This window comes from Bombus fervidus, chromosome 3, assembly GCF_041682495.2.
Source record: "Bombus fervidus isolate BK054 chromosome 3, iyBomFerv1, whole genome shotgun sequence".
NCBI lineage: Eukaryota > Metazoa > Arthropoda > Insecta > Hymenoptera > Apidae > Bombus > Bombus fervidus.
Window position 1 is genome coordinate 19,146,102 of NC_091519.1, and position 26,069 is coordinate 19,172,170.

Sequence of the window (26,069 nt, forward strand, 5' to 3'; positions counted from 1 at the left end):
AAGTTAAGGGAAAGCTTTATTGGAAAAGTGGAACGAGGCGGAAAGGGGCTGCGATAACGGAAGGAACTGCAGTTCGAGGAAATCGTCGATCAAGGTACCTGAACGAAGATGAATTAATCAGAAGCTCGCGATATCGAAAACACGTAAAGGAGAGTATCGAAGAAATTGGTGGTGGCGCAGGCGCGGGGAACGTGGCGCGCAGCAGGAGCCGCATTTTCACGAACAGTTGGCCTAAAGGCGTCGCAGATCGAGCACGCGAAACACGAGTCGCCCAGTATCGATCAAAAGACACGAGGTTTCGCGTGACGTCGCTATCCCAACTTGCAGATAAGTGTTTTCGAAATATCAAAAATTTATTTCGCTCGGACCCGATTAACGATAAATATTCCGAAAATAATCGATTACCGATTTCAATATCGTCGAAATGCTCGCGGAAACAATTTGACCGCTCGCGTAAGCTACGATGTACGATGGTTTTGGCTCGTGAGTGGAACGTATCAAATTTTCTGGAAGGTCGAAGGAAACCACGATCAATCGCTCATAGTTAGGACCAGCCTTCGCGATACGTGAAATTTGGTCGCGGTGAAGTATTTCGAACAGGACGCGAAACGTAACGCGAAACGTGACTCGACTCGAAGTAACGAGATCGCGCAAGTCCCACGATTCGACCAACTTTCCCAGACACACTGACGTGGTACATCGTGCCGCTGACAAGCAAGCAAGCAACGTACGCCTCTCGATCTTCCTACGACGTCGCATCGATTCAAAAATAAATAGAATAAATAGAAAGACGTGTCATCGAGAAGAATCTAAAATCCAAGTTGGGAATAAAATTGAAATACGAACACCAGCGAAAAACGTTTCCTGCCAGTAATACAACAAGCAACGCATCGAAAGAAATTTGGCGGTCGTATTTATCGATAGACGACGATCGTAACGCTGTCCGAATAAATATCGCACAACTCGGCCCACATAGAACTTTAAAGACGTTCATCGCGGTCCGATCCACGAATTATCCGTTGATCCATCCAAGCCGAGAAACAACTGTTCGTCTAAGATATTCACCGGTCGATGAATCGCACGAATCTCTGCATTGTGAACAGAAGTGCGACCAAGTCCGACCAAACTCGATCGCTGGAACGATGAACGACCGGGGATTTAGCATCGGAAAAACGTGCACAATCCGGCCAGTTTACACCGTATAAATTGTCTGCCAGCCAAAACACGAAGGTACGAGCATTGCTTAAACGCGTTCGTTGTTCCGTTGTCGTTGGCGCGAGATAGCCGCAAAAAACGGACAAGAGAGACCGCTTTCGAACATTTTCGAAAGATACGGTATTCGAGTTTAGCGAATCGATTGTGCTTATAGCGACCTCGCGTGTGCCGCGTCGTTCGTACGCGTGGAACCATCGTTTCGTATTCTTTTCGCTTCATCGACGCAGCTTAGCGTCAACTGTTCGGGTCCCCGCATTTCATACCGATGTATCGGCTTTCGATAGTCAATTTCACTGGTAATTCACGACACCGGCTGTTTTATACGGGACCCGTGCTTTGTTCTCCGTACGCCGTTGTTCGATGATCTATCGATAACGATACAACAATCCACCTTTACATCCATCGAACTTATTCCGTTTCCTGGAAATTTGCCCGTTTACGAATTTCTAGCGACGAGCCTGCGTATACTTTATTTTTATTGCTCGAATGGCATTAATTTCGACGTTTTATTTACTCCAGTGTACTCGTTGGCGTCGTTAGGAAGAGAACGTTACGAGAGTCTCGTGAAAATTTCGACCGCGATCGATATTGCGTTAATTTTGGAGAATTTTCGTAGCGAATAAACTAGATAATTCAAATGTGTTCCAACATTTTAAAACGCACGGCTCTGTCTGCCTTTTTCGAACCTCGTGGTTGAGCATATCGCGACCTGATTACATCGACACACCCTCCACACCTCTATATCAACGAATCGCTCGAACCCCTCTTTCTACCTTTATTAAATTCTACTCGTATCATGTTAGGAAACCACTCGTTCAATCAAGTTCTCTCCAAGGATAAAATGTATACTAAAAAAAAAAAAGAAAAAGAATTGGGTATTCTGCCATTCTCGTTACGCCAAAGTATAGTTGCTACTAGACGATGCGTAAAGATAAAAAATAATGAAAAGTCGATCGCTCTAGAACTAATCTTAGGATTCTACTCGTACGAGCAGATATTCCTGAATATTCTCCCTAGATGGATCAGATTGAAGATACTCCCTAAATATTTTCCTTTTCTTCCTAAAGAATTCCGTTTGTGCGAATATGTTAATCAGCCGGTTGTTCGATCGCTGCCGCTCCAGCGATATTTCTGAATAAACAAACGCTCTACAAACGGATTTTTTGATACGTTGGATCTGGAAACTAAGAGCAGGTTGCTTTATTAAAACAGGATTCGGGCTATTTATCTTCGTGTGCGTTCGAAATTAAAAGGGACACGAGCGACTTCGATCGAGCCGACCCGGAGTGAAAAGGAAACGCGTATACCACGTAGAATGCAACGGTCGATGCAACTAGTCGGAGATATTCTTGGAAAGAGTTGGTCGAGTACCAGGTACAGATCGGGACACGGTGCGCTATCTATGTGCATCGTCGATTCGATTTAATTATCTGAAACTCGACCGCTCTCGTTCTTTCCAGCCGAATGAAATCGATACGTAGGCAGCGAGAAGGACCGTTTGAATATTATTGCGCGAATCGACCATCGGCCGCATCTCCATATACATTCGCGTTAATTCAACAGTGCGTATCGCTTAGAAATCAGGCGAATACGAACCGACCGATGCTTGTCAATCGATAATTTTACGTCCATCGTGTTTCCGCGTTCGCTAGTCCATAGTGAAAACGGTAGGACTTTTTGCTAAGCAGTCTACGGTTTCACAAAGTAATTTCCTGTTTCTATCGAGACTCGTAATGGCTTCAAGTTTCGAGTTCCACTTGAGTGAAATTCCATTAAAAATTGACCGAGACGAGGTCACAAGGTTAGCGAGTGGCGGTGCGCGGTTCTCGAATTCGGTGATTCTGTACGCTCTTGGGCATCGTTTCCGTCCAAGAAAGGAAAAACGTGGCTCCGGCGCGAGCCGAATTTTCAATGGATCACCTCGTATTACGCAAATCGCCGTATCGCGTCGCGCTCGTTTCGGCCAGAAAGTTGCGGAAACTCGGAGCGCGCCTTAAACGCGTATAGAAAATACGGCAAGATCTCGCATCCGCGAGCGATTAAATTTCGTAGGGATAGGGGTGAAACGAGAAAGCCGAGTCGGAGCTTTAATTTGGCTCGCGTTTTTGTTTCCGCGTTTCGTCGGAGGTCAAACTTCGTTAAAACTTCGTCAGACCGGCGGATCCGATTGCTAACAACTAGTCGGAATCGCATTCGGTGTTTTCTGTCTCTAAGAATTGCCCTGCTTTAACGAGCGTTATGCGCGTAACGCTAGCAATAAGATTATAAATCGCTAACTTTGATTAGTAGCGTTCTTGTTTTCCAAAGATTTCGGATTCGTTCGTTTGCCTCGGGTATCCTCCGCTTTCCCTTTCTATTTTCTCCTTCCGACAGTAAACACGTCGCGCTCTGTAATTATATGCTTCCATCGTGCACGAGGGTTTGTCTCTACGAAACAAGAAATTAAAGATATTGATTTCTGTTCCTTCGATTCTCCCTTTCTTCGCAAATTATACGCGTTGCGCCTTCGAATTTCCTCGGAGTACGTACATACACCTTGATTCGATCTTAATTTATCAGGAGCATCGTAAACATTAGTAACGCACAGACGAGCAATTCCCTAAATGTATCGTTCCGTTTGTTCCATTTCCTCCTCCGTAATTTATTTCTATTTACTCGCTCGTCCAGAGAAATGATCATCTAAACGCAAAAAACGCGCGACGTCGTAGCTGCTGCCGAAAATATACTCGACCGTTCGTCGATTTGCCCGGAGAGATATTTTTCGTGAGTTTCGAATGGTCCGCGTTGGATTTTTCTTCCATTTACAATCCAAATTTCGCTTTGAAACTTTTCCTGTACCGGAACGTAAATATTTCACGTTCCGAGTGAAATGCAAACTAAGTGAGAATGAATAAACCGCGATAACAAGTAGACCAACGGCGAACCAAGCTTTCCTTCGAATTGCAATGCGCTTTTCGCCAATAACACTCACTAAACACCGGTAGAGTCTAACAAGAGTCCGAAGTAATTACGATACAACTGTTTCAAAACCATCTAATCGTTCCTCCATCTTGGAAATTATATCCTTATCTTAGATAAGACGGCAACTTTCGTCATCGTCCGTAAATTCTAGAAATTTACGTCGAAATACGTCACTTTAACGATCTTGCGATTATCGAGCCCGATGAAAAAAGAAAAGAAAAAAAAAAACAGACTTTTCGAGGGGAAAGCCTTGTAACGTCGAATACGCTGATAGAACTAGTTTCTAGAAACCTGGAGAACGCGAAAACCCGTACAATTGGTATAAACTCGCTTAGTTATGGGTCACCCGAGCGCCATAATTACAATTTTCGAAGGTCCACGTGCGCATCAACCTTCTAATACTTTACACGCAACGTACGTTTTCTGCTGCTATTAATTTCCTGTTCCACTTCTTTCGCGCGAACTTCCATATTTCGAGAAATAACAGCAGAAAAGAAGAAATAGACATCTGTTTCCTCTGGTTTGTAATTGAAACTGAACAATAGCGACGCGTGAACGAATTACAGACTTTAGCACTTACTCTCTGAACGAGGTTATTAATAAAGCTCCGCATAAAGACGAGAAAGGACAGAGGAGAGTAGTTTCCATCGCGACTGAGATTACAAATTCACCTTCGTTCCAAAGGAGAGTAAATTGTTTTTGTGTGCTAATAAATGTTACATTTATATGCTATTGTCAAAAGGATAACGCATCGCGTAGTGTGAAAGAGAGGCAATCGATACACAGAACAGGATTTCTGTTTCCGAAGATAAAGAACAACGAATTTTATCGAAACCCAAGATACATCCGATACTTTGATCTAAGAAATCCGAGTGATCTTAATAAGAAACGTCAAATTCTAATTCCGCGAACTGTCTGAATCGATGGAATCGCGAATGATAAGATCAACTGAAAGTTCAGCCTTTCAACCTGCAGTAAAATCAGATTCTGAAGAATTTAAGAGGAAATAATGCGCCAGAGAAGGTTCATGAATATTCTCATTGATCCCTTGAAAGCCCTCGAACGACAAAGATTCGAGCGCGAAAAGAATATTAAATATTAAACGTTAAATATTAAATACCCTAAGTAACAAAGGGATCCGGAAATTTTTGCACGCGTGGCACATCGCAAAATATGTCCCTTACAAAAAACGATTACGCCTGCCAATGTATATTTACGAAGCGACGCGAGAGAAACGTTAATCCATAATGTGTCATATTGATGATAGATGTAGGAAGAAAGAAGAAAATTCTTGCTAAAGAACATTTGCTAAGGTACGGCAGCGTATCCAGAGCAGAAAATTGGTATACATATTTCAGGATGAAAGGACGGCGGCTTTTCTGTAGGGACGAAACCTTCGACAAGAATGTGTTACCATCAGTGCGAGAACTTCAGGTCGTCTTTATACGAGCTAGTTCGTACGTGGCACGCGTACTCTGAACAAGATAAAAAATACAACAACGCGGCGATATAGTAGCTACACGTTTGCTCTGGTTAAATTAAAAATTTGAACGAACAATGCCTCGCCAACTACGAGAATCGGGAATTATATTTTCTCCCTTGCCTCTAGTCGTTCTTCGATATTCACTGTTTCGACGCAGACGCGGCAGAAATATGCTTAATCAAGGAATCGATTCGAATAAATTTTAATTAATTCCGCCGATGCAATATAGAAACGCAGCTGTCGTCTCCTCGCTCGAGACGGAAACCGATCCCCTGTGTTTCGCTGCTATTTCGGTGCACGTTGTACAATCGAATGCGATACATACGTTCATATACATATGTACATGTACAGACAGTTAATTACAGCTGTTCGAAAGTCCAGGAAAACCGCACAGCTTCCAAATTTCCTACCGGACTATTTTCTATTCCTTTGATATCGAACAACGGATAGAAACGTAAAATAAGAAAAAGGAACGGATAGAACGAATAAAGCCTGGAACCTTCAACGTTCAAACCTTAGCAATAATCCAGCGTTGCTCCGTAACGCCGTGAAATAGGAAGCGGAATGTCGTTTGACGTAGATGGGATTCGAGAACGACCCGGTTGGGTAGAAATATCCTTTACAAAATGCTCGAGTGAAAGCAAGAAAACAGAAGAGGCAGAGGAACAGGGATGGAAAGTTGCTTCCCCAAGGGCGCTTTCAACCCCTACTTTCAGCATCGCGAGGGGGACTAACGAGACTACGCTAACAATGTTCTGTTTCAACGATTTTGATTCCTCTTTTTGGCTTCGTGGTTTTTGGACGCGAGTACCGTTTACAACTGCGAGAATCGCCACGAATGGGACGATCTGTAAATAGTATTTCAAAAGAAAAGAGACCTAATTAATGATATGTACCGTGGGCGCATCCATTGGGTATAACGCGAAAATCGCGACGTTACAGATGGCGCGTTCGCGCGTTAATGACACGTAAAGCGACACCGTTCATATCGATCGCGAATCTTAACACGGTCCATTAAGGAAGCTCTTAGTTACTTTAAACGAACTGCGCTGATAGCGACTATGTGAATCGGTCACGAGAACCGGCACGATCAAAATCACGGACACTTGCAGAACCCGATAAACGATATCGCTGAAACAGCGGATACAGAGAGAGAGAGAGAGAGAGAGAGAGAGAGAGAGAGAGAGAGAGAGAGAGAGAGAGAGAGAGAGAGAGGCGGAGAACGACGGCGGAGCAGAAGAAAAGGGAACGAAGGGAACGGAAGTAGCGCAACGTGGATCGATGGCCGAGTACGATATAATAGAATCGGCTAGGCTTTTCCACGTGGTAAAAAGGTACAACTGAAAAGCGAACCGTTGTGGAACGCCGAGATAAATGAAACTAAACGTTCCAACTGTTTCTGTTCGTCCTGTTTTGTCTTTTTCATCTGTATCGTTCCTCGTTTCCACCGACTTCCTTTTTTCGTATCGGCTGGACACGCGGAAATGAATTGGTCGCCTGGTAATGTCCTACTAACCGATCACATCGTGCGGTCGATTCGCGATGAAAATACGATATCGCGTTCGCCTATCTTTTCATATAATCATCGTGGCGCATCAGTCGGTGATATTAAACGGTGGTTCGCCTCTGAAAAGGTGCGATCAACTGCAGGCAGAATGAAAAGCGTTCGTTCTTCTTGCCAGGAGAAAACGGGAAAGCTTGAGAAAACAAAGACAGAAAACTATCTGTCTTCTTTATATAACGCTTGGAGCAGCGATTTACCTCGGTTTCATATTACTTCCTATATCGATATCGATTAATTAACGCATTTCTGATCTGCGTCTTCACCGCCTCTTACCGAGATGGAACTATCAAAGGCGAATCAGCCAGCTAAAGTTCATTGGGGCGAGGCGAGTGTATCAATGTGGTTAGTTTTTATGCACCAATTATCTTCGTTGGGATAGAGAAGGCATCGAATCTATCTCGTTTTATTCCTCGATTTGCCATAGCGGGACCTATTGTATTTGCAGGTCAAAGTTCGCTAATGGAAAGAAGATAGAAGCCGATAGATTTATTCGAGCGAATATCAGCGATTCATTGTTCCGATTCAACGTCCTTTTTATTCCTCGCTCGATGGATTTCTTCGCGCCTATTCAAATCTCATGCAGTAAGCTCTCCGATCGAGAATCCGTCCCGTGACGTTATCTACTTTGGAACTCGCTGGGAACCTCGTACCGTGTCCAGAACGAACCTCGGCTAAAAAAACACGGTCTTTTCTCAGAATATTCGGATTACTTGTTAAAGGGTTGACTGCCGATTTCTATCCTTCGATTTGACCGTCGTGTTTCTCGCGAAAATGCGTCGTCGAAGGCTTTAATCTTCGAGACGATTACACACGCAGTTTCGATCGAACGAATCAGAAATACCGAGCCGATGACTTCTTTTTAACGTGCTAATCGACCGAGCATCGAGTGCCTTTCTTCCAGATATTATGGTCTCGTTAACCCAGTTTTCGAAACCGTTGGACCGCGTTCGGTAAATCAGAATCGCGCTAACGAGACGATGCAACGTGTCCTAACAGCTACGTAGCTATTCGTTTCCTTCTTCTTCCACTCGTTCGAGGGTAACATGGTACCTTTTTTAGGCCTGTACTATAGTCAAAAATGCCTCTGGCTATACATATAGAAGCATTCTTAAAACGCGAGCTTTTCACGCGCTCAGAGCACCATTCGACGAATCACGCTCCACTGGTTTCACCGAGTAATTTAGCTGCAAGCGTCAAGAATGGTTGGTTTAGCGTTCCAAGGACAGGCTGATAAAGGAATCTCACGGGCTGATAATCGTGGTTCCAAAAATATGGCACGATTACGCGCCAGGTCAAAGACGAATAAAGGAAGAATACCTAGCGACGAAAGTGAAGTTATCTAGGCCAATGGCAGAACATATAGCACGAGCAGAAATTTTCTGACACGTGGCAAGTAAACTCGTAATTTCTTCGTACACGCCATCTTTTATTTTCTCATCTGTAATATGTTCGTTCTTTGGAAACTTTAATAAATACGGTATCAACCAATTTCGGTATAAACGTCGCATTTGCGAGACCGCGATTCAAGCGTAAGTTTATTACGAGCGTAATAAATTACACGCAGGCTTTCGTGAAATTTATTAAATCATTTTTTTTTAGCGAAAGAATAAATTTAAAGAAATCGATCGATCGCATAGACAACGCACGATAGATGCGAAGATAAACTCGGCGGTGTGGGGAATTTATCAGATATAAATTCAAATTATATATTTAACCGTGCAGATAAAATCTGTATTAGTCATATATATCGTACAACTGCGTTGTGTTTAAAATAGTTTGAACAGCTTGGAATACGTTCGTGAAAATAGTCTATCGACAACGTGTTATCTTTTTACAACTATGGAATTATTTCGTGTTTATCTTGTTACCGTGAATGCTATTGTACGATGAATAAGCACTTCGCAAAAGGTAATTCTATTTCAGCATTCGCTTGGAACAAAAGTTTGGGAAGAAGAGAAATAAATTAGAGAAAACACGAATAAATCAAATATCGTGATATTGTGAAAAGTTAGTATCCGAAATGAGTATTTTCTTATTCTGACCATGACCCTAAACATTTTATGCAAATTACTCGTCGAAAATCCGTCGAGAGTCACATCGGTGATTCACAACGCGTCAAACGTGTTTCTGAATTCAAGCCGTGATCTCTGCTTTATCTTATAAACGTTCAACTTTCGCGCCTCCATTTCTCATAAAGCCTGAACTATTACAGGACTCAGAAATATTATCTCGGAAGGACTCGACGTGTCTAGTTTTTCCGTGATCAAATTCTTTCGTTCGACCGACCAGTTAGCCTAGCTCCCATTTTCTGTTTGCTTTTTCATCTTCCATTCTTTGTTATATCTCGCTTTGTTGATATCATAGGACAGCAGTAATCTTCGGGAAAAGAAAATGCTTCGAATTTGCACGTATTATCGAAGCGGCGCGTACGACGATCGATTTCAACGATTTCACCGAAATGAGACAACGTCGGAAAACTCTGTTATTGCGCCTTTTACACGTTTCTCGGAATGGGAAAACAAGGCGAGAAAACGGTTTTCTGTCTGTCGACGCGAGAGCCGCGCGATTCGCTCGAAACCGATAAAAAACATAAATAAATAAATGGAAAAGCGACAGTTTCAAGCGACGAAAATTAAATCGAAATACCGACCATGTCCTGCATAGATAATAACGCGGTAGAAAAATGAAAAAGTAGCAGAAAAAATAGTGCCCTTCGGCGAAATTTCGTAACGATTCGAACGTCTTTCATAAAATATGCGACAGAGCTTCGTTTAACGGCAAAAGCAATTTATTTGAACGGCACGCGAATTCTATTCACGAGCTCTGTCACGGAATCGTACATCCACCATACTTTAACTTTCTCGAGACAAACTGTTTCGCATTTCTGCCGGTAAATTTATCGCTATAATTTAAACACAAAGCTACACTGCCTCTTTGTGCGTACTCGCTACGAAAACTGATCAAGCATTGTTCTCGGCCCCGCCGGAATATCATTCGCATACTTGATTATTGTTTAGCGAATGGATACGTTGAATGAAATCTTGCAGCTAGTTCGAGTTCAATAGTCCATAGAACAGCGTATAACTTCCAACGCCAAAGTATACGAAACAACGCGGTCAGATATGATTGGAAACGAACCTCGTAAATTGGAACAAAATAGAAACGAACGTGGAAAATTTTATCGATGTTTTTCGTAACGATAAAACGATGAAAGACAATGCGACTCGAGAGAAAAGTATATGAGAAAGTTACGTTGTAAATTTAACATTTTTATAGAAACGTAAAAAATTATTCCTTCTCCTCGTTGAAGGGAGCGACGCGATTAAGCTACATTTATATTCGCTGACACATCTTCGGGCATTTCCGTGAACCTCCAAATGCTCGTCGCTGGGACGAACATAAAAACTAGTCCATTAAGCTTATTTGATCTCGCTACTCGGTTCCTATTATTATCATCCCCTTTTATCGATACCATTCTCTCTTTCCGTAGAACGCTTGAAATTCGTGATACGCTGCAAGAAGTTGCTGCGATTATTTTATCATCGTCTACCTCTTAACGAGCCTCCAAACGAAACTACTCGATCTAAGATTTGCAAAGGTAACGAGAATACGCGTACAAATTTCCAATTTTACGTGCCGACGATACTTCTCACCGTCCTATTCCACCTTCGCAATCTTCGTCGTGAAAAATTCCAATAAACTTACGGAGAATTTATGAATCACAATTAATCGAACCGAGGAACATTGGCGTGACTAATGGGCCATAAATATTTGCAGGTGGATCAACAGCGTGTGGTCTTCTTTCTTACGAAAGAACCAAGGGTTCGTTTAGTCGAACGCGTTTGAAACAGTGCGTCGTTATAATCGGAGTTATTGCCAACACGAGCTACGATAGATATTTTATTCCTAGAACGCTCTCTCGTTTTCCAATTGTCCAATTTCAAGTTTCATATTCCGTACCGCGTTCGTTTTTGCCAGGCTCTGAATAAAAATCAAAGATTCATCGAAAAACTAGTATCGTTTATCGCAATATCCCTCGGTTATATCGAAATCCTTTTACTACTTTTACACGAGTTTCAATACGTGCTGAGAAAGAAAGAATACCGATAAGGATACTTTTTTAAAGCGATAGGATTAAAAGACGCAGAGAGAGAGAGAGAGAGAGAGTTAAAAGTGCAAAGACCTTATCCGCGATATTAGAGTTAATTTCGCTCGAACGAGTCGGAATTTAATATTTCCGGCACGCGCATTCTTTCCTAATGATATATCCTCGCGCAACTTTATTTCGAGTCGGCCAAATGGAAAGAATATTACCGTCGTTGTACTCAGATGGGTTTCCGGAAAGTACCGACGCATTAGCGTCAATGCGCTTCGTTTAATTCTTCGTTGGACAATTTGCGAACAACGCTCGCGACACATATCGAAGGAATAGGACGCGCGTATTTATCTCTCATTTGACACGACGAAGATTAAGTATCGATTGAAATCGTAATATTTCAAATAACCTATTATCCGCTGCGAATAACGTTGTCATTCGGAAAAATCTGAACGAATATCGCGATTGCGTTAGCGACGGGAAAACTGGCTGGCAAATAAGTTAAATAATTGAGTACAATCTTCGAACAATGAGACGTTAATGGCAGATAATTGCTCGCTCACTCGCCAGATTATTCGTCGAATTAACCATTCGAGTGCTAATGGAACGAGCGCACAGCGTGCTGGGAACCACGATGAGCAAGCTATTCGTATTTAAAATTAATAGCGTCTCGCGATCTAACGACTATTTGCCAACGCGAGATTAATATTCTATCAAATACTTTTCGTTTTCAGCGTACGAACGAAGATATATGAAACTCGTCGGAGAATAGACGGGTGATTGACTTAAATAGATTACGGTAAACGATCGATCGAAAGTGTAAACTGAAAATTCACGCAAACTAACCGTGAAGGATGTGGCGAAGTGGCTATTAAAACCATTAATACTCCAACGTTACACAAACGTTTAGGGATCGCCTAATGGATCCAAGGTTTACGACGGTCTCCGAAAATTACGTCACGGCACACGTGGTACCTATAGCGCGTACTTACGTACAGCGATACGTGCCCACGCTGTTCCTCTTCTCTACTTAATACAAGCACCTGGTACGTACACGTGCTTCGTAGCTGGGCGTGTGTACCGGGCGAAAAACAAGCGAAATATCGTCTAGGCTCTGAGTAAGAGTTATCGCCACTCTGGATTTTCTGGTAGGTCGCGACGCGAAAAATCGATAGTTGCAGACTTTTTTTTCTATAAGATTGCGATTCGACGTCTCGAAATATTTTTACCATGAAAATCGTAATTTTGTTATTAGAAGATGATGATTCAACGAATCGAAAGAAGTCGCGTTCGGGAAAACGTAACTCGAACCAAAGAACAATAGCGACTACCGAATTGACGAACGAAATACTTTGCTTCGGCGAATTGTGAATTTCACATGAACCGAAGAAGAGAAAAGTGGTATAAAACTATGTTAAAAAGAGTAACGAAGAAAGAAAGACCCACTAGGATGCCAACGTTTGTTTCAATAACGATAATCACGGTTGTAAAACAACAATCGGGATAACGTGTACCGTTGATATCATCGTTCTCTATCCAAGGAATGCGAGACTGCAGCGGTCTTGAGCAGATCTTCTTCTATCGTTGGAATTCTGAACGGGATCTAACGCTGAATCGTTTGAACGTTAACCTCGCCAAGAGAAGCGTGTCTTAGACTTTAGCCGGTGCTTTCGGAGTTTGCGAAACGAGACTGTTGTCTCTGTCGGACTGTGTTTCGAGCGATAAACTAAAATTATAAATGAACGACGACTCGGTATTACGAGCTAGGACACACCGACGGACCATGCTGTGATTATGTTCCGACTAAACTTCTGAAATTCGAGTTTCGAGCAACGTACTACTACTAATTACGACCAGAAATCTGGATTTATGCATAGAGGAGATTCGGCGTAATGCGCTTCCGAATGGAATCGATACGTTATTCCAAGTGATATTTCTTCGCGGCGATTCAATAGACGAGAAAAATATTTGTCGATGAAAATATTGCTCTTACAGAGATTTACAGGTTCGAGATCTCTTTTATTCTTTGTCGACAGAGAATAAAAGCTTCCGTAAATAGAAGAAACGCGTTTAAACAAACGTATTATGGAGATTGCTGACAAAGAAATGGTCCATGTTTTCATAATAAATCGTTACGTTCTTGCGTGCTTTGAAAATGCATCGACTTCGCGCGCACGAACATACAAACAATCATTTTTTTGTCGATTTTCTACCAATATCGAACGTCTCGGCCAATGTTAGTGCGCCCGTTAAAAAACACGAAGCGTTCATTCAAGAACGACGTCATGACATAACGTGGATACCAAACTAAAATATCGACTGGACTGTCGATAAAACTTCGTTTCGCACTCTTTGACGTTCGCTGCCTTGTCGTGTCGATCAATTTGCGAGCGTAATATCACAGGCCATCGCAGTCTCTAACGCTTCCCCGTTCCTCCATATTTCGAGCGATGATCGATGAAACTGCGTACGATCGAATAACTCGAATCATTTGCCGCGCGATTAACAAAAACTCGCGCGGAAGGAACTAACTCGTGCGAACGTTTTTAAATCGAGTCGACCGAATTTTATAGAGGTCGAATACGATTCTCGAAATACCGAGCGCGCAATGTTCTGTGCAAGAAGATAGAGTGGCTTTCTGTTTAAAATCTGTAGCGAGTCGGATATAGGGAATTCTCTGTTGTTTCTCGCACGACAGAAATTCGAACACACGATCTTTCGTCTTCAGAGACTCGAGTCGCAAAGAGTTTGAAAATTTGTCGTCCCTTGGCTAACGCGAGAATCTCCAGAGACTGCGAAGCTATCCCATTGCCACGGGCAAATAATATGTAACTATAAAATAGACACATAAAATATCGAGATCGCAGTCGCGCAAACTGAAAAATATTTGTTGTTCCTTTACTGTAGTCAGGGAAACCGAGACAAACTAACGGAGCGCGCGAAGAAGCAAACTACGACAAGTATCTTTTCATCGGGGATATAATTTCTTGTCAAAACGCCAACGTCGTTTAATTAAACCGGTCGAGTCGCTTTTAATATATTTCGTCGAATCGTCTGAAAATTATCCATTCAACGCAGCAACCGCGGTTCGACCATGGGATCGAATCAAACGCGTAAATTTCCGATCAAAGCGTTCGAATCTGTGAGTCGAACGGAAGAGAAGAGCTGTCCTGGGAGCAAAGCATTTCCGATTGCGGACCAGAAATCAGGGCACGCGCGGTTCGTTGAATTACAGACAACAGTGTGACGGTTCGTTCGCGCTTCAACGAGTAACAAGAGCCCTCGTAAGATATTCGAAAGTTGGCACGTAGATCGCCATTGTACCATTTACTCCGCAAAAAGTCTTCATTAAGCGAGAACCTTATCGCAGTGATACAGCTAGATAGGTGTATTCATAACGAAATTCGGGCCACCGCCGCCATTACTGTCGTCCTAAGCTACGAGGCTACAGGACTACGATCGTTGAATCTGCATCTGACAAGAAGTAGACAAAGGACCTCCGATAACCAAATCCACTAAACGTCATTACTAGACTCGTATAGGCACCACCTGGTTTCGATTACCAGACGGAAATAATCGCCAAAGCCAGAGAAACTAGGATCTGAACAGAGTATTGCACGTGCGATGGACAGTGTGACGTGTTGTTGGTTAATTTAATAACGAGACGAATTGATATCGTTAACTACGTTTACAGATATTTTAAAATGTAGAATACAAAGTTAATCGCAAGCTTGATGATATTCGTTGTAAGACTGCGCGATACTGGTCGAGGGTTTTTTATATTCATATTATTTATAACGTTTGGTACCGAAAGGTTTGAACTTGTCGCCGGTCGTAGGTTGCACGTAGCAGCGAAATTGCTTGGTCCAGAGTTTATTACATTATGCGCGTCGTACAGTGTTAATCCTCTGTGGCAGAACAACTACGCGAGGCATCTTCGAATCGAAACGTCCTAAGACGCTACATATGCTTCGAAATAAAAATTCAAAGGTGGGTTGGTTCGGACTTCCCATTTATTTACAAGAGATCGAAGCAGATCGAAGATATGCTGCGACGAGTGGAGAAATTGTATATAAGAAATTCCTACGATTATTCGATATACATCGATTCAGATTTTCCGACTATCTGCAACTATTTTCTATCTGTTCGTATTGGGAAGAAGAAAAAGGGAAATGCAAAAGCTCGATGTCAGGACAAATTTCTTGCTGAGAAAGAATATGGTCGAAGACAAGTTCCCTCCGGCATATATCGTATCACGTTTCACGGTTCCTTCGCACATGCTGCAAACATACTCCGATCGATCTTGTTGCAATGTTTCAACCGACGCGGAATCGAGAGAAACGAGTTAGAGTATAATCCAAATTCTCTGATTGGAATCGTTCTGCTGATCGAAGGGTGATTGACTTATCTATACAATTAACTGCAACGTACTCGCTAACTTTCCAAATCGATTGAAAACGCGTCGATATACGAGTAAACGTGTATCTTTTGTAATTCCATCTGCATATTTAACTGTTAACTAAAAGACCGACGTCTATTCGATCAGCCTGATAAGGTTTTATAATTGATAAAATGCTTAATTAACGAGATAACCGCAAGGATATCAATGACGACACAATGAGAACGTAATTTGATACACGATACCGAATATCGATCGGGTTTTAGACTTCGTTCGTAAAAGCTGGGATTAAGTAATCCCCTCTCGCGTTTTACATCACGTTCCATAAACTGTCGTGATTATTTAGATCGTTCTACGAAGCGAGTTATCAGTTTTGCGAAAGATGATCCAGCGAGTTTCTGTTTAACGCGTTGAAAACATCGTTAATTTTATAATTACGTAACCAATGAATTTTCTTCTCCTTGCGTCAAATTGCTTACTTATTTCTCGTTTTTACGTAGACAGAGTCGATGAAAGCAGAATTCCCTTTATACCTTAACCCAATTGTACGCCTGTTCCACGTAATCTTTCAATTACACTGTAAATTTGACTGAGCAAGAAATTCGATTAATTTGCCGACAGCATTCTTTATCCAATTATAACTATGCAATCAATACTTCAAGCCGTTAATTAATTTTTCTCGTGCTCGGAGAGTGCTTTACACGTGCTCGATCAATAAAATTTCTGGCGTTAAATTTCGTGGAATTAACAAGCGGATATTGTCAGGTGTTGCGAAATGATCAAATTTTAGAAACGTATGAAAAATATAGAGAAGAGGAGAGGAGAAATATTTTGCTTTACGTTTCGATATTCCAAATATCTAACAACAAAAGTTATGCTATTCTTCGTAGTTCGAAACCGCGTTGTCCTATTTTTTAGTTTTGCGAGAATATTTTGTCTCTGATCGTGCACGACCTTTCTAGAGGATTTCATCCGGCGATAAAAGGTTAAAGGGAACACCAACGCTGAAATTAAAGGTCCATTAATGTGACCGAGCGGTCGACTAGTGTCAAAATTTCAATGTATACCAATACCAGATGTTAGGTTAAACTTAACCCTTTCGACACAAGTTTTCGTAATGTACCATTCCACGCGATCTATACACAAACAAGGATATTTCGAGCACGTCGAAACGTAATATCCGCGATGATTTCTAAGTTTTATTAATATCTTTGGCTCGGTGAAACAGTGACATTCTGTGTTTTCTCTTTGAAAGAAAAAAATTCTTTACATTTATGGGAGAAATTTATTCGCTCAATTTTAACTATTAGATCGTCAGAAAAGTTTCTTTCCTTTGATAAGGTGATAATAGATGAACAACAATTTCTGTTTTATATTATTTTATTGAATTAGGTATGATCCATTTCGTTATATCTCTATTATTATGTTCGTGCATAATTCAATAAACTAACATAAAACAAAAAACATTGTGCGTCTATTATTTCCTTATAAAACGAAAGAAACTTTTCGGACAACCTAATACTATAACGGGGAATATATTTCTTTTAATCGTATAATTATTCAAAAATTTCTTTTGCAAGGTTATTTCGTAAATATAGAAATTTGCCAGAAATAATCGAACAAGGGACAAGTTACATTTTGCTCCTTTACCGTGTACAAAACTTCATCAAAAGCGACGCATAACATTCGTTGCAGTTCTCTTGCGAATCGACTAAATTTTAGTCGGTGCGTTGTTTTGACAACTGCGAAGCATTTATCGACACATTTTATCGATAACACTTTAACCAACAAACAAAATTATGTTTGCAATGCTCAAAGTGGTCCGTAAATCTCGTAGAAATTCTATGCGATAGTTTAACTAGATGCTTCGCTTGTCGATGAAGACGGAGCTTAACAAAACGACCTTCCGCTCGGCGCGCGACACGAAGCTTTAAATGACGAGTTACGTGTTCCTAACGCGTTCCAACTTCATCCTCCGAGTCCTTTGAAAAGGTCAAAGATGAAATTTCGCGTTGCTGTGATTTAACGGAAGATTGGCCAGGTACACGAACAACAAGAAGGGGGTAGAATTGCGGGAATGAGAAGAGAAAGTAGCGGAGGCAGCTTATCTACCGTGTAATCGCGAGAAGTTTAATTAATGAAAGCTCCGAGAATAAAAGTGATGGCAATCGGCCACTCCGTCTCCCTTAAACAGTCTTCAATGGAAAATTATGGTACTCGAGCTGAGACCTCGTACGGATTTCCCAAGAATGGTGCCAGTATGTGGACGGTTGAGTACGACTGGAGAAATTAGCGTAATCCGTGTACCGATCTCCAGTCTACCACGAATCGCGCTAACGATCGTTTGAAATGAAAATGAAGCGAAAGTCCAGCGCGTCTGTAACGCCTTTTAATAGCGACGCGGCAGCCTATCAATGAAATAGTATCAGCTTTTACATAACATTGCGCTAATTACTGCAAATCGGTGTAATCCTTTGGTTAACATCGCGGTTAAATTATTCGGAATTATTCGACAAGCTACGGTTGCACGGTCCGGAGAAAATCGAAACTATCCTGATGGGGTGCATTGTAAGCATGCACGCGCGTATTTGCTTTTGAAATTCACTAAAATTCGCTTGTTCGCGTATTACTACCGAATAACTGCGCACCGGTGGACGAGCTGCGTTAAAACGTAGTTTCAAGCGCAGTTGGAGCGACCACTCACCAGTCTATGCTTAATACGAATCTATTCGCTTTGTAACGAACCCGTATACGAGAAAATCCAAATAATTTGGTAATAATGCGCGATATATCGGCCTATGTACTCCAGAGTAGCATAAGAGTACGTTAAGTACGTATGTAAATAACGTTGATCCAACGTGATTCGAGTCGAATCTGGCTTTCTTCGTGAGCCACAGATTTGCTAAATTAACCGTGCTAGAAGCCAGACTGGTAAATAGACGGAAAAGGGAACGACACGCTGCGAAGACGACGATAAGGCAGAGATAATTGGAGGATAATGCAAATGAAACTTCTCCTCACGGCTACAATGGCCACGACTTTTACGCGTTTGAACATCGTTTTCTGCAAGCAGAAGGCGAGGACAGTCCGGCGGGTAGCGATAAAACTCAGTATGGGTCTACATACTGGAAGATCGATAAGTATCCCGACGAGTCTCCGACATTTAAGCCCACCGCTCCGAAACCCCTAGAACTCGCGAAATCGAGTTGAATAGTTCGCCGATTACGAAACAGTTCCATCCGCTTTTTTCATAAAGACATCGTCGGCTGGAGTTGCGCCTCGCTGAAAATTGAACGACCTACTTTCGCGCAAGGACACCGCGGAATCCTGAATTCGGTTGGATACGATTTTGAATTTTCACACCGCATCGGATAAATTTCGTATGCCGCAGAACGTCTTACAAAGGAAGTCCAAAGATAACGAGGAACTGCAAGAAACATCGTGATCTTTGTTCTGGAGGCACTTCAAAAATTTCGATCGAATACCCTCCAAGCTGAACGAATTTAGCATTTAACCGGAAACGGTATTTCCCGAACGCGTCTTATAAACATCGTAATCTATATATAGCGGACGCGAATAAAGGAACGTGATGATAATCATAGATGTACGTGGAAAACTGGCCAAAGAAATAGGTCAAGCTATTTTCACGATGGTATCCTTCGATGGATAAAGTAATGGCAGAAAAAAGGAGATGTGATCCTTCTCGAATGGAGAATAGTTTGCTATTTCGGAACTGGCCCTTTGAGCCACGATAACAGAGTCCTTCCATCGAGTTTCGCCCTCCAAAGGGCTGCTGCCCGGCCAGCCTTTTTCAATCGAACTCGAATATGTAGGACAATTTATGGAGGTAATATTCGACGAGCCAATACAACAAAAACTAGTCGAAGGTTAAAAGCAAAAAGGAAATGCCTGATATCTGACGCGGCTTAAAAATAACGAGCCATTCTTCTGTGTTGCTTCGATGGCTAACGAGTTACATCCAACGCGGTAGAAGAGAAATGAAATTCATTCGTTTGCTCCAACCAGTCTAGTACCATTCTCTGCAACGAATTAATTAAATACGCGAGGAACACGGTTGCTTAAATTATAGTGCGTATACCGTAATTCATAGAATAAAAGAAAATTCAGGTTCATGGAATATGTATTATGTATGTCGGAGATGAAGGGACGCCGGAGCCCTTTTTTCGGAATATTTGCGAAGGTCCCTAATACTTTAGTCCAGATTTATTATAGTCGTACTTAAACAATGAAACTGAGAAATAACTGTTTATGACTTAAGTCAATAATATCCGAGATTTATGATAGTGGGCTTAGACTCCAAGTGACATAATGGGTTATTGAACGTAACTACGGGAGGGATGTGTATCTAACGGAGGTAAAAGTAATTAAATAACTCTCCTTAAAAACAGGGATTAACCCGAGGAATACGCTATGAGGAATACGGACCGAGGTGCAATCCGATAAGTTCGACTAGCCCAGTGAACTAATCGTTCCTAAGAGTTTCTAATCGCAATCGTCGTGCCGTTGGCCGTGTATTCGTTATCGAACCTAAATTCATCGTCATAGACATCTCGATCAGTCGATCATCGATATCGCTTGTTAACTTTTGTAATACATTCCCATAAACAAACGTCATCTGGTATAAGACAACTATGGACAACTAGCAGCAAGACTCATCACACGCCCAGTTTTCCAAAGATGATTCGACATATATATATATATATATATATATCTTTAAAAAATCGAAATTGCAACACAAGGACGAATATACTTGATTATTGCGATCTCCATAGCGAACGAAAACATCTATCGAAAATAAGGAAATTCACATTTCCAAATTTAGTAGCGAGATACGAGAAAAGGAATAATCTAACTTAATTTCTTCGTTCGAGTACACACGCGCCTCTAATCGAAAGACTGAGACCAGTATGGCCCTCTATACTCTTTGTAGTTCGGGGCCAATGGGAATTAAGTCCATTCGCAATACCGCAGGGAATACAAAAACGAAGAAATTCTAAAGGTCTGTAAAGCAAACAGAGCTTTTGCTTTCTGTCTATGTTGATATTCACATCGATACGGCTAACGTTATTGCTTTTCCGAGCACGGAGAGAGGAAAGAACAACCGGAGGAACGTCACAAAGATAAAAGAACCGAAGTAAATAGCCTTTTCCTCTCGACTACTACAAAGACAATGTTTACGTACTCTTGTACGTCTTTATATGTCGTTAGCCAATGCAATTTTCAGTTTTATTTTCAATTTTAAAGAATTGCGTAAATGCCCGTTTATTTTACGTAACAGCGAATATCTTACCTCGAAAATTCGATTATATTCGCTTTTGATTAGACCCCTGCAAGGTCGAAACACGCTAAAAGTGGCGGGAACGAGTGGATGTGTTTTCGTTTGATCACTTCACTGAAACAATCGCCACACGAGCTTACGCGATCGAAAACATTTGTCATAGTGAAAATATTACCCGAACACGTAAAATTACCGCGACAGAATCGCTTCTCATCGAGATAAACCTATTACCGCCCGTTACTTTATACACGCCGCGCTTACACTCGCCATTTTGATTAATCACTGCGTGTGCGCCACGTGGCGGTAGAAACTGCAACTATTGGGACGTGTACGTAGAATTTAAACGATCGCAAAAAATCATTATTTTAATAAAATAGGTAAATAAAGATATCACTACGGAACTAGCGATGGTTTACTTTCTATATTTTCACGATGAATATATATCACAGATTGTCGCGAAACGGTATTTGTTTATGAATTGTAAATTACATTTATTTTAGAAAAATAACATATTTTTCGTATATCGATGTGACGGAATGTTTATAATTGTTAGCTTGACGTGGTAAAATTGAGATGAATGTTTTTAAAATGAAATCAAAGAGCACACAATATGTATATTTCTGTTGTGTGGAATGGATAAAGGGACAGGGTGTACAGGTATAATTACTATTGGAAGAAATTTCAAAACAAAACACTGGAATTTGATACTTTTTGCCGCGGTCTTTCTTTCGGCCTCGACATTTCGTTGGAAAAAATAGAAAGAACAAAGAGGGAATTAAAAGACCTCGGAACGCTAGAGGCTACTTTGATTCTTCATTTCTATGAGATAAAGCATAACAAACAGAGACACCTGAACAATGAACGATTTTTGCGAGAAAGATGTAATCGTTGTTATCGATAAATTTTTTCATTATACCAGAACCCTGACTAACCCTCGGCTAATCTTGTTCCAGATCGAGAGCAAAATGTCGACCGAAGTGATAGCGGGTCGGCCAACAATGCCAACGATTCCACAATCCAAGAGACCAACAATTCTAGTTTATCCAACAGGTGAAAACACGCTTGCATAAATTTTCTATAAAACGTAATGCACATTCTCAATGAACGTAATACTTATAACAATCGTTCCAAGCATCGTTCGAACAATAATATTCAATTTTACTGAATCCATGGGAATATGACTCATATTTTGATAACGCAAAAATTTAATTATCACGAACTATATGAAAGGAAACAAATGAAATTATCAGATTTCCTGACGCAAAAGTCAATAACTTTTCAAAGTTCAAAGGATTACGAAAGGATGAAATATTTCGTTAAAGTCCTTCTGTGACAGAGAATATCTTCGTAGTACTTAAGGAAGCAACTAAGCGAGTAATTGCTTCCCAATCTTAAGGGTCTAAGAGTAATGGAAAGTAAAGGTTAATACAATTACAAATCGTCTAGACGCGTAACTGGAAAAGTGAGGTTAAAGCATTATTTTGACGTTGTAGTTTAAAATGATGTTGTTACACGAGATAACATAGTCTTGATTACAATAAAAAATATTTGTATTACATCGCTATATTATTCAACGTATATTTACACAACCATACCGTTATACTATCCCTTCTATTCTATCCTGTTGAATGAAACATCTTTATTTACTTGGAGTCTAAACTGTTAAAAGATACATTCATTGTAAATGTCACTTCTGCTTTGTATTTATTACAGTGTAATGTTTGTTAAAATGTTATATCAGTAACAAAAGAAACGGGATTCTTGCTTTCATATTTGTTTAACACAGTTATTCAACTCGACAATTTCTTGAGTTTGCGAAATAATAAATTTTATCCCTCGTCCTGTATTTGCTTAGTTTGCTTAATATATGGTAATCCTGAAAACAAACTTAAGAAACAAACGTGAGAATAAAAAGCTTCGTTAGGAATATTTATTGCTAGATCTAGTAACTCGATCTAGATAGCGAAGCCAATAGAATTTACACATAAACGTTTTCTGACACATCTTCACGATTGAATTACAAATTATTTTGTTTTTTTTTTTTTTTAGTATATCCAGAGAGTATCGTCATCCCAATAATGTCATGCATATTCGGATTTCCATTATTGGTACTAATGATCATCTGTTGTTTAAGAAGAAGAGCAAAGCTCGCCAGAGAGCGAGCACGAAGAAGGAATTGTGATCTAGATCACGGAGCACTCAGTCTCGTTCGTTTTAGTCCTGTCCACCGTTTAGGTAAGTTTCAACGATAAAATCGAGTCTGCCGTCCCCTATTTTAAAAATCACTGCTACAATTAAATTTAAAATTAAAGCGTACACATCCTTGAAAGCAATTTTATAGCGAAAATGGATTAAGGTCGCAAAACATTTGCGTTCGCATTGTATAGCATCCCTAACCTCTTTAACAACCGCTACTCCGTGGTCGCTTTTCTCCCCAGAAACGTTGAATACATACTTATCCGTACCTGTATATTCAAATAGACTCCTACATATAGTCACGTAGACGTGTATAGTCGTATACCTTTATAAATGGGGCGTATATATATATATACACACGCATTCATACACACAGATGTGCAACGTATACAAAGAGAGTGGAAGAAGCATTAAACCAGATCGAATGTTGCCCTGAATATCCGAGTTCATAGGCCGATTTTAGATATTTCGAATTTAATCGTGTTCGTGTTTACACGACTAAAAACGTTTAGTCTTCGACAAAGTATTGAGAAACTAAGCGACCAAACCTATAAGTTTCTATTGATTTTTCATAGCTTTCAATTGCTTACTCTATCTAAATTCTAATCCCGAAATATAACGTTGAACTTTTCCAAGTATCTTACTTGACACTCACAACAACGGTAAAACGTTCATGGAACACGAACATACGTATTTTGTTTGTCCAACACCGACGCAGTATGACACCTATGATATGTGGTTGACTCTGAAGGTACACGACTACCGCGACCAGTCATGGCAATCTAACTCTTGATTTACGGCCTCCGAAATGTGATAAATAGGCGGTTTAGTTACTACTTACTCTATACAAGCATGGAGGTTTTAATTAATAGGAAGTACATAGTTATCGGACGATGGTACAAAGGATAATGTTTGCTCTTCGAACTTCGTTGTATACCTAGATCGCAAAATTAATTTGCAGCATCCTAATATAAATTAACCATTTGAAAAATCTTCAAACTGAAATACATACTTCTTATTTTATTATCCCGTCAAGTGCAGCATCGAAAGAGGATTTAGGTAAAGCTTTTTATCAACCTGATTGTTGCTTGGCTTGGTCTCTAGAGATTTTAGAATTTCACAGAACAACCATAGTTTCTTTTACTTAATGCATAATCATTTGCCGCCGCAGCGCGCCGCTACTACCGTTGCATACTTAAAAGACAACTTACAGAACTTATTTGAAGTTCTGCCAAAAGGGTGGACAAGAATAAAAATGATAAAAGCAATTCGTGCGAGATTGTTCATGCAGGCTACATTCAAGCGTATTTAAATAATACTTTGTTACGAATATTATACCTCAACAGCTTAAGATTTCCAACGCAATCATGAAAATCGAAAGTAAGAAAAGTTGAGCATTTTTATGCAAATAATATATGCAGCTTGGCTACATTTTAATCTTAATCGAAAGGCATGTATTTACTTCTTATGTATTTAACATAGTTCTAGTCGCATGACTTTAAACTGTTTGCTATGCAAGCCTATGCAGCGTATATAACGTATACAACGATTTGTTAATAACTGTACAAATCAAATTAATAACTTTTACCACATAATCTTGACATTAGAATGCATTTAGACAGTATTAATCTTTATTATTGATAATCTAAAAATTCACTTACAGAATTGTTAGACGAAATTCTCTATATAATCAAGAACCTTTATGAAATATTAATACATATTCATATATATTTTTATGTGATAGCTGGAATTGATCGTCCAACGAGAACGGTATTGTTGCGAAACGATCGAAGATGTAGAACTGTTCCATCACTGGAACTAGACACTGTCATTGAAGAACGATCGGATCCTGAACAGAGCTCTGCATTGGAACTTAGTAGTCCAGATTAGCATCCAGTTTTGGTACCGCCTAGGTCAGATTCTTATTTTCTGTATGTGTAATACATATTGAAGTATCATTCTTATTTCCTTAAATTAAACACGAGAAAAAGATTTCATACGAATCATGTATCATTCGCAACAAAGATTGTTTCTTTTTCCATAAACTTGTTTCTAGAAAATTTTCTTAATATTTAAAATTCCTGCATTACCGATATATCATTAGGAGTTGCAACTTGCAACTTTGCGAAAATATCTAGAATGTATTTATAACAGATGTCATATTTATATGTAAAAGAATATTAATTTAAACTAATTATTTATCTTTCTATTTAGGTCTCCACAATCATCTAAATCGGTGGTACCATTATCCGTGGATCATAGCCCTCTATGGACAGCATTGACACACGCTAACGCTGTATCCTCTGCTCTTGGTGATACCTAGCAGGAAGTGGAAGAGGGCGGTTACATCGAAGCTCTCGTACTCGACTTACCCATGATCTATTAAGAGAATTATAAGATATATATGTATTACGACAAATTAGTATATGAGATCGTGAACAATAATGAAACTGATCGTAAGGAGATCTTCGATACAAAACAATTTGAACTCTGAGGACGTTATATGGAATATGAATCTTTACAAGCAAGTTTTGCACTCGTATATAAAATTAATGACTAAATTTTATACTATCAAACTGTACAAGATTCTATGAACAGGCCGCTTTTTATATCATGAAAAACGAGGCAACAAACGCTGCATCATTAGTGTAAATAAAAAATTGTTGATATGTACAAACAAAAATCACAATATGTAAATAAATGATTATAAAACACTGTCTATACCACACCTACATTCAGTTTTTACGAAATTTATACAAACATGTACACGTTACAATTGATTTTTGCAATGTCAGTGTAAAATATTATTCCACATTTATCAGTGTAAATAATATAATTATAAACAACAAAAAATGA

General features: G+C 40.2%; 1 protein-coding gene across 3 annotated transcripts; it reads left to right on the forward strand.

Annotated features, from left to right (window-relative positions):
- Positions 1-25,941, forward strand: LOC139985811 (uncharacterized). Of its 3 annotated transcripts, none has more exons than XR_012453354.1 (5): positions 1-1,230; positions 21,971-22,067; positions 23,067-23,252; positions 24,255-24,663; positions 24,958-25,088. XR_012453354.1 is itself a non-coding variant. In XM_072000555.1 (5 exons), the coding sequence occupies exons 2-4, from the start codon at positions 21,983-21,985 to the stop codon at positions 25,101-25,103; spliced, it is 417 nt and encodes a 138-aa protein (XP_071856656.1). In that variant the 5' UTR covers positions 226-1,230; positions 21,971-21,982; the 3' UTR covers positions 25,104-25,144; positions 25,428-25,941. The 3 variants fall into 3 exon arrangements, 2 of the variants coding, with proteins under 2 accessions (XP_071856656.1, XP_071856655.1); XM_072000555.1 differs by lacking the exon at positions 24,255-24,663 and adding an exon at positions 25,428-25,941 and having other exon boundaries at positions 226-1,230; positions 24,958-25,144; XM_072000554.1 differs by lacking the exon at positions 24,255-24,663 and adding an exon at positions 25,428-25,941 and having other exon boundaries at positions 229-1,230; positions 24,958-25,126.
- The last annotated feature ends 128 nt before the right edge of the window (positions 25,942-26,069 follow it).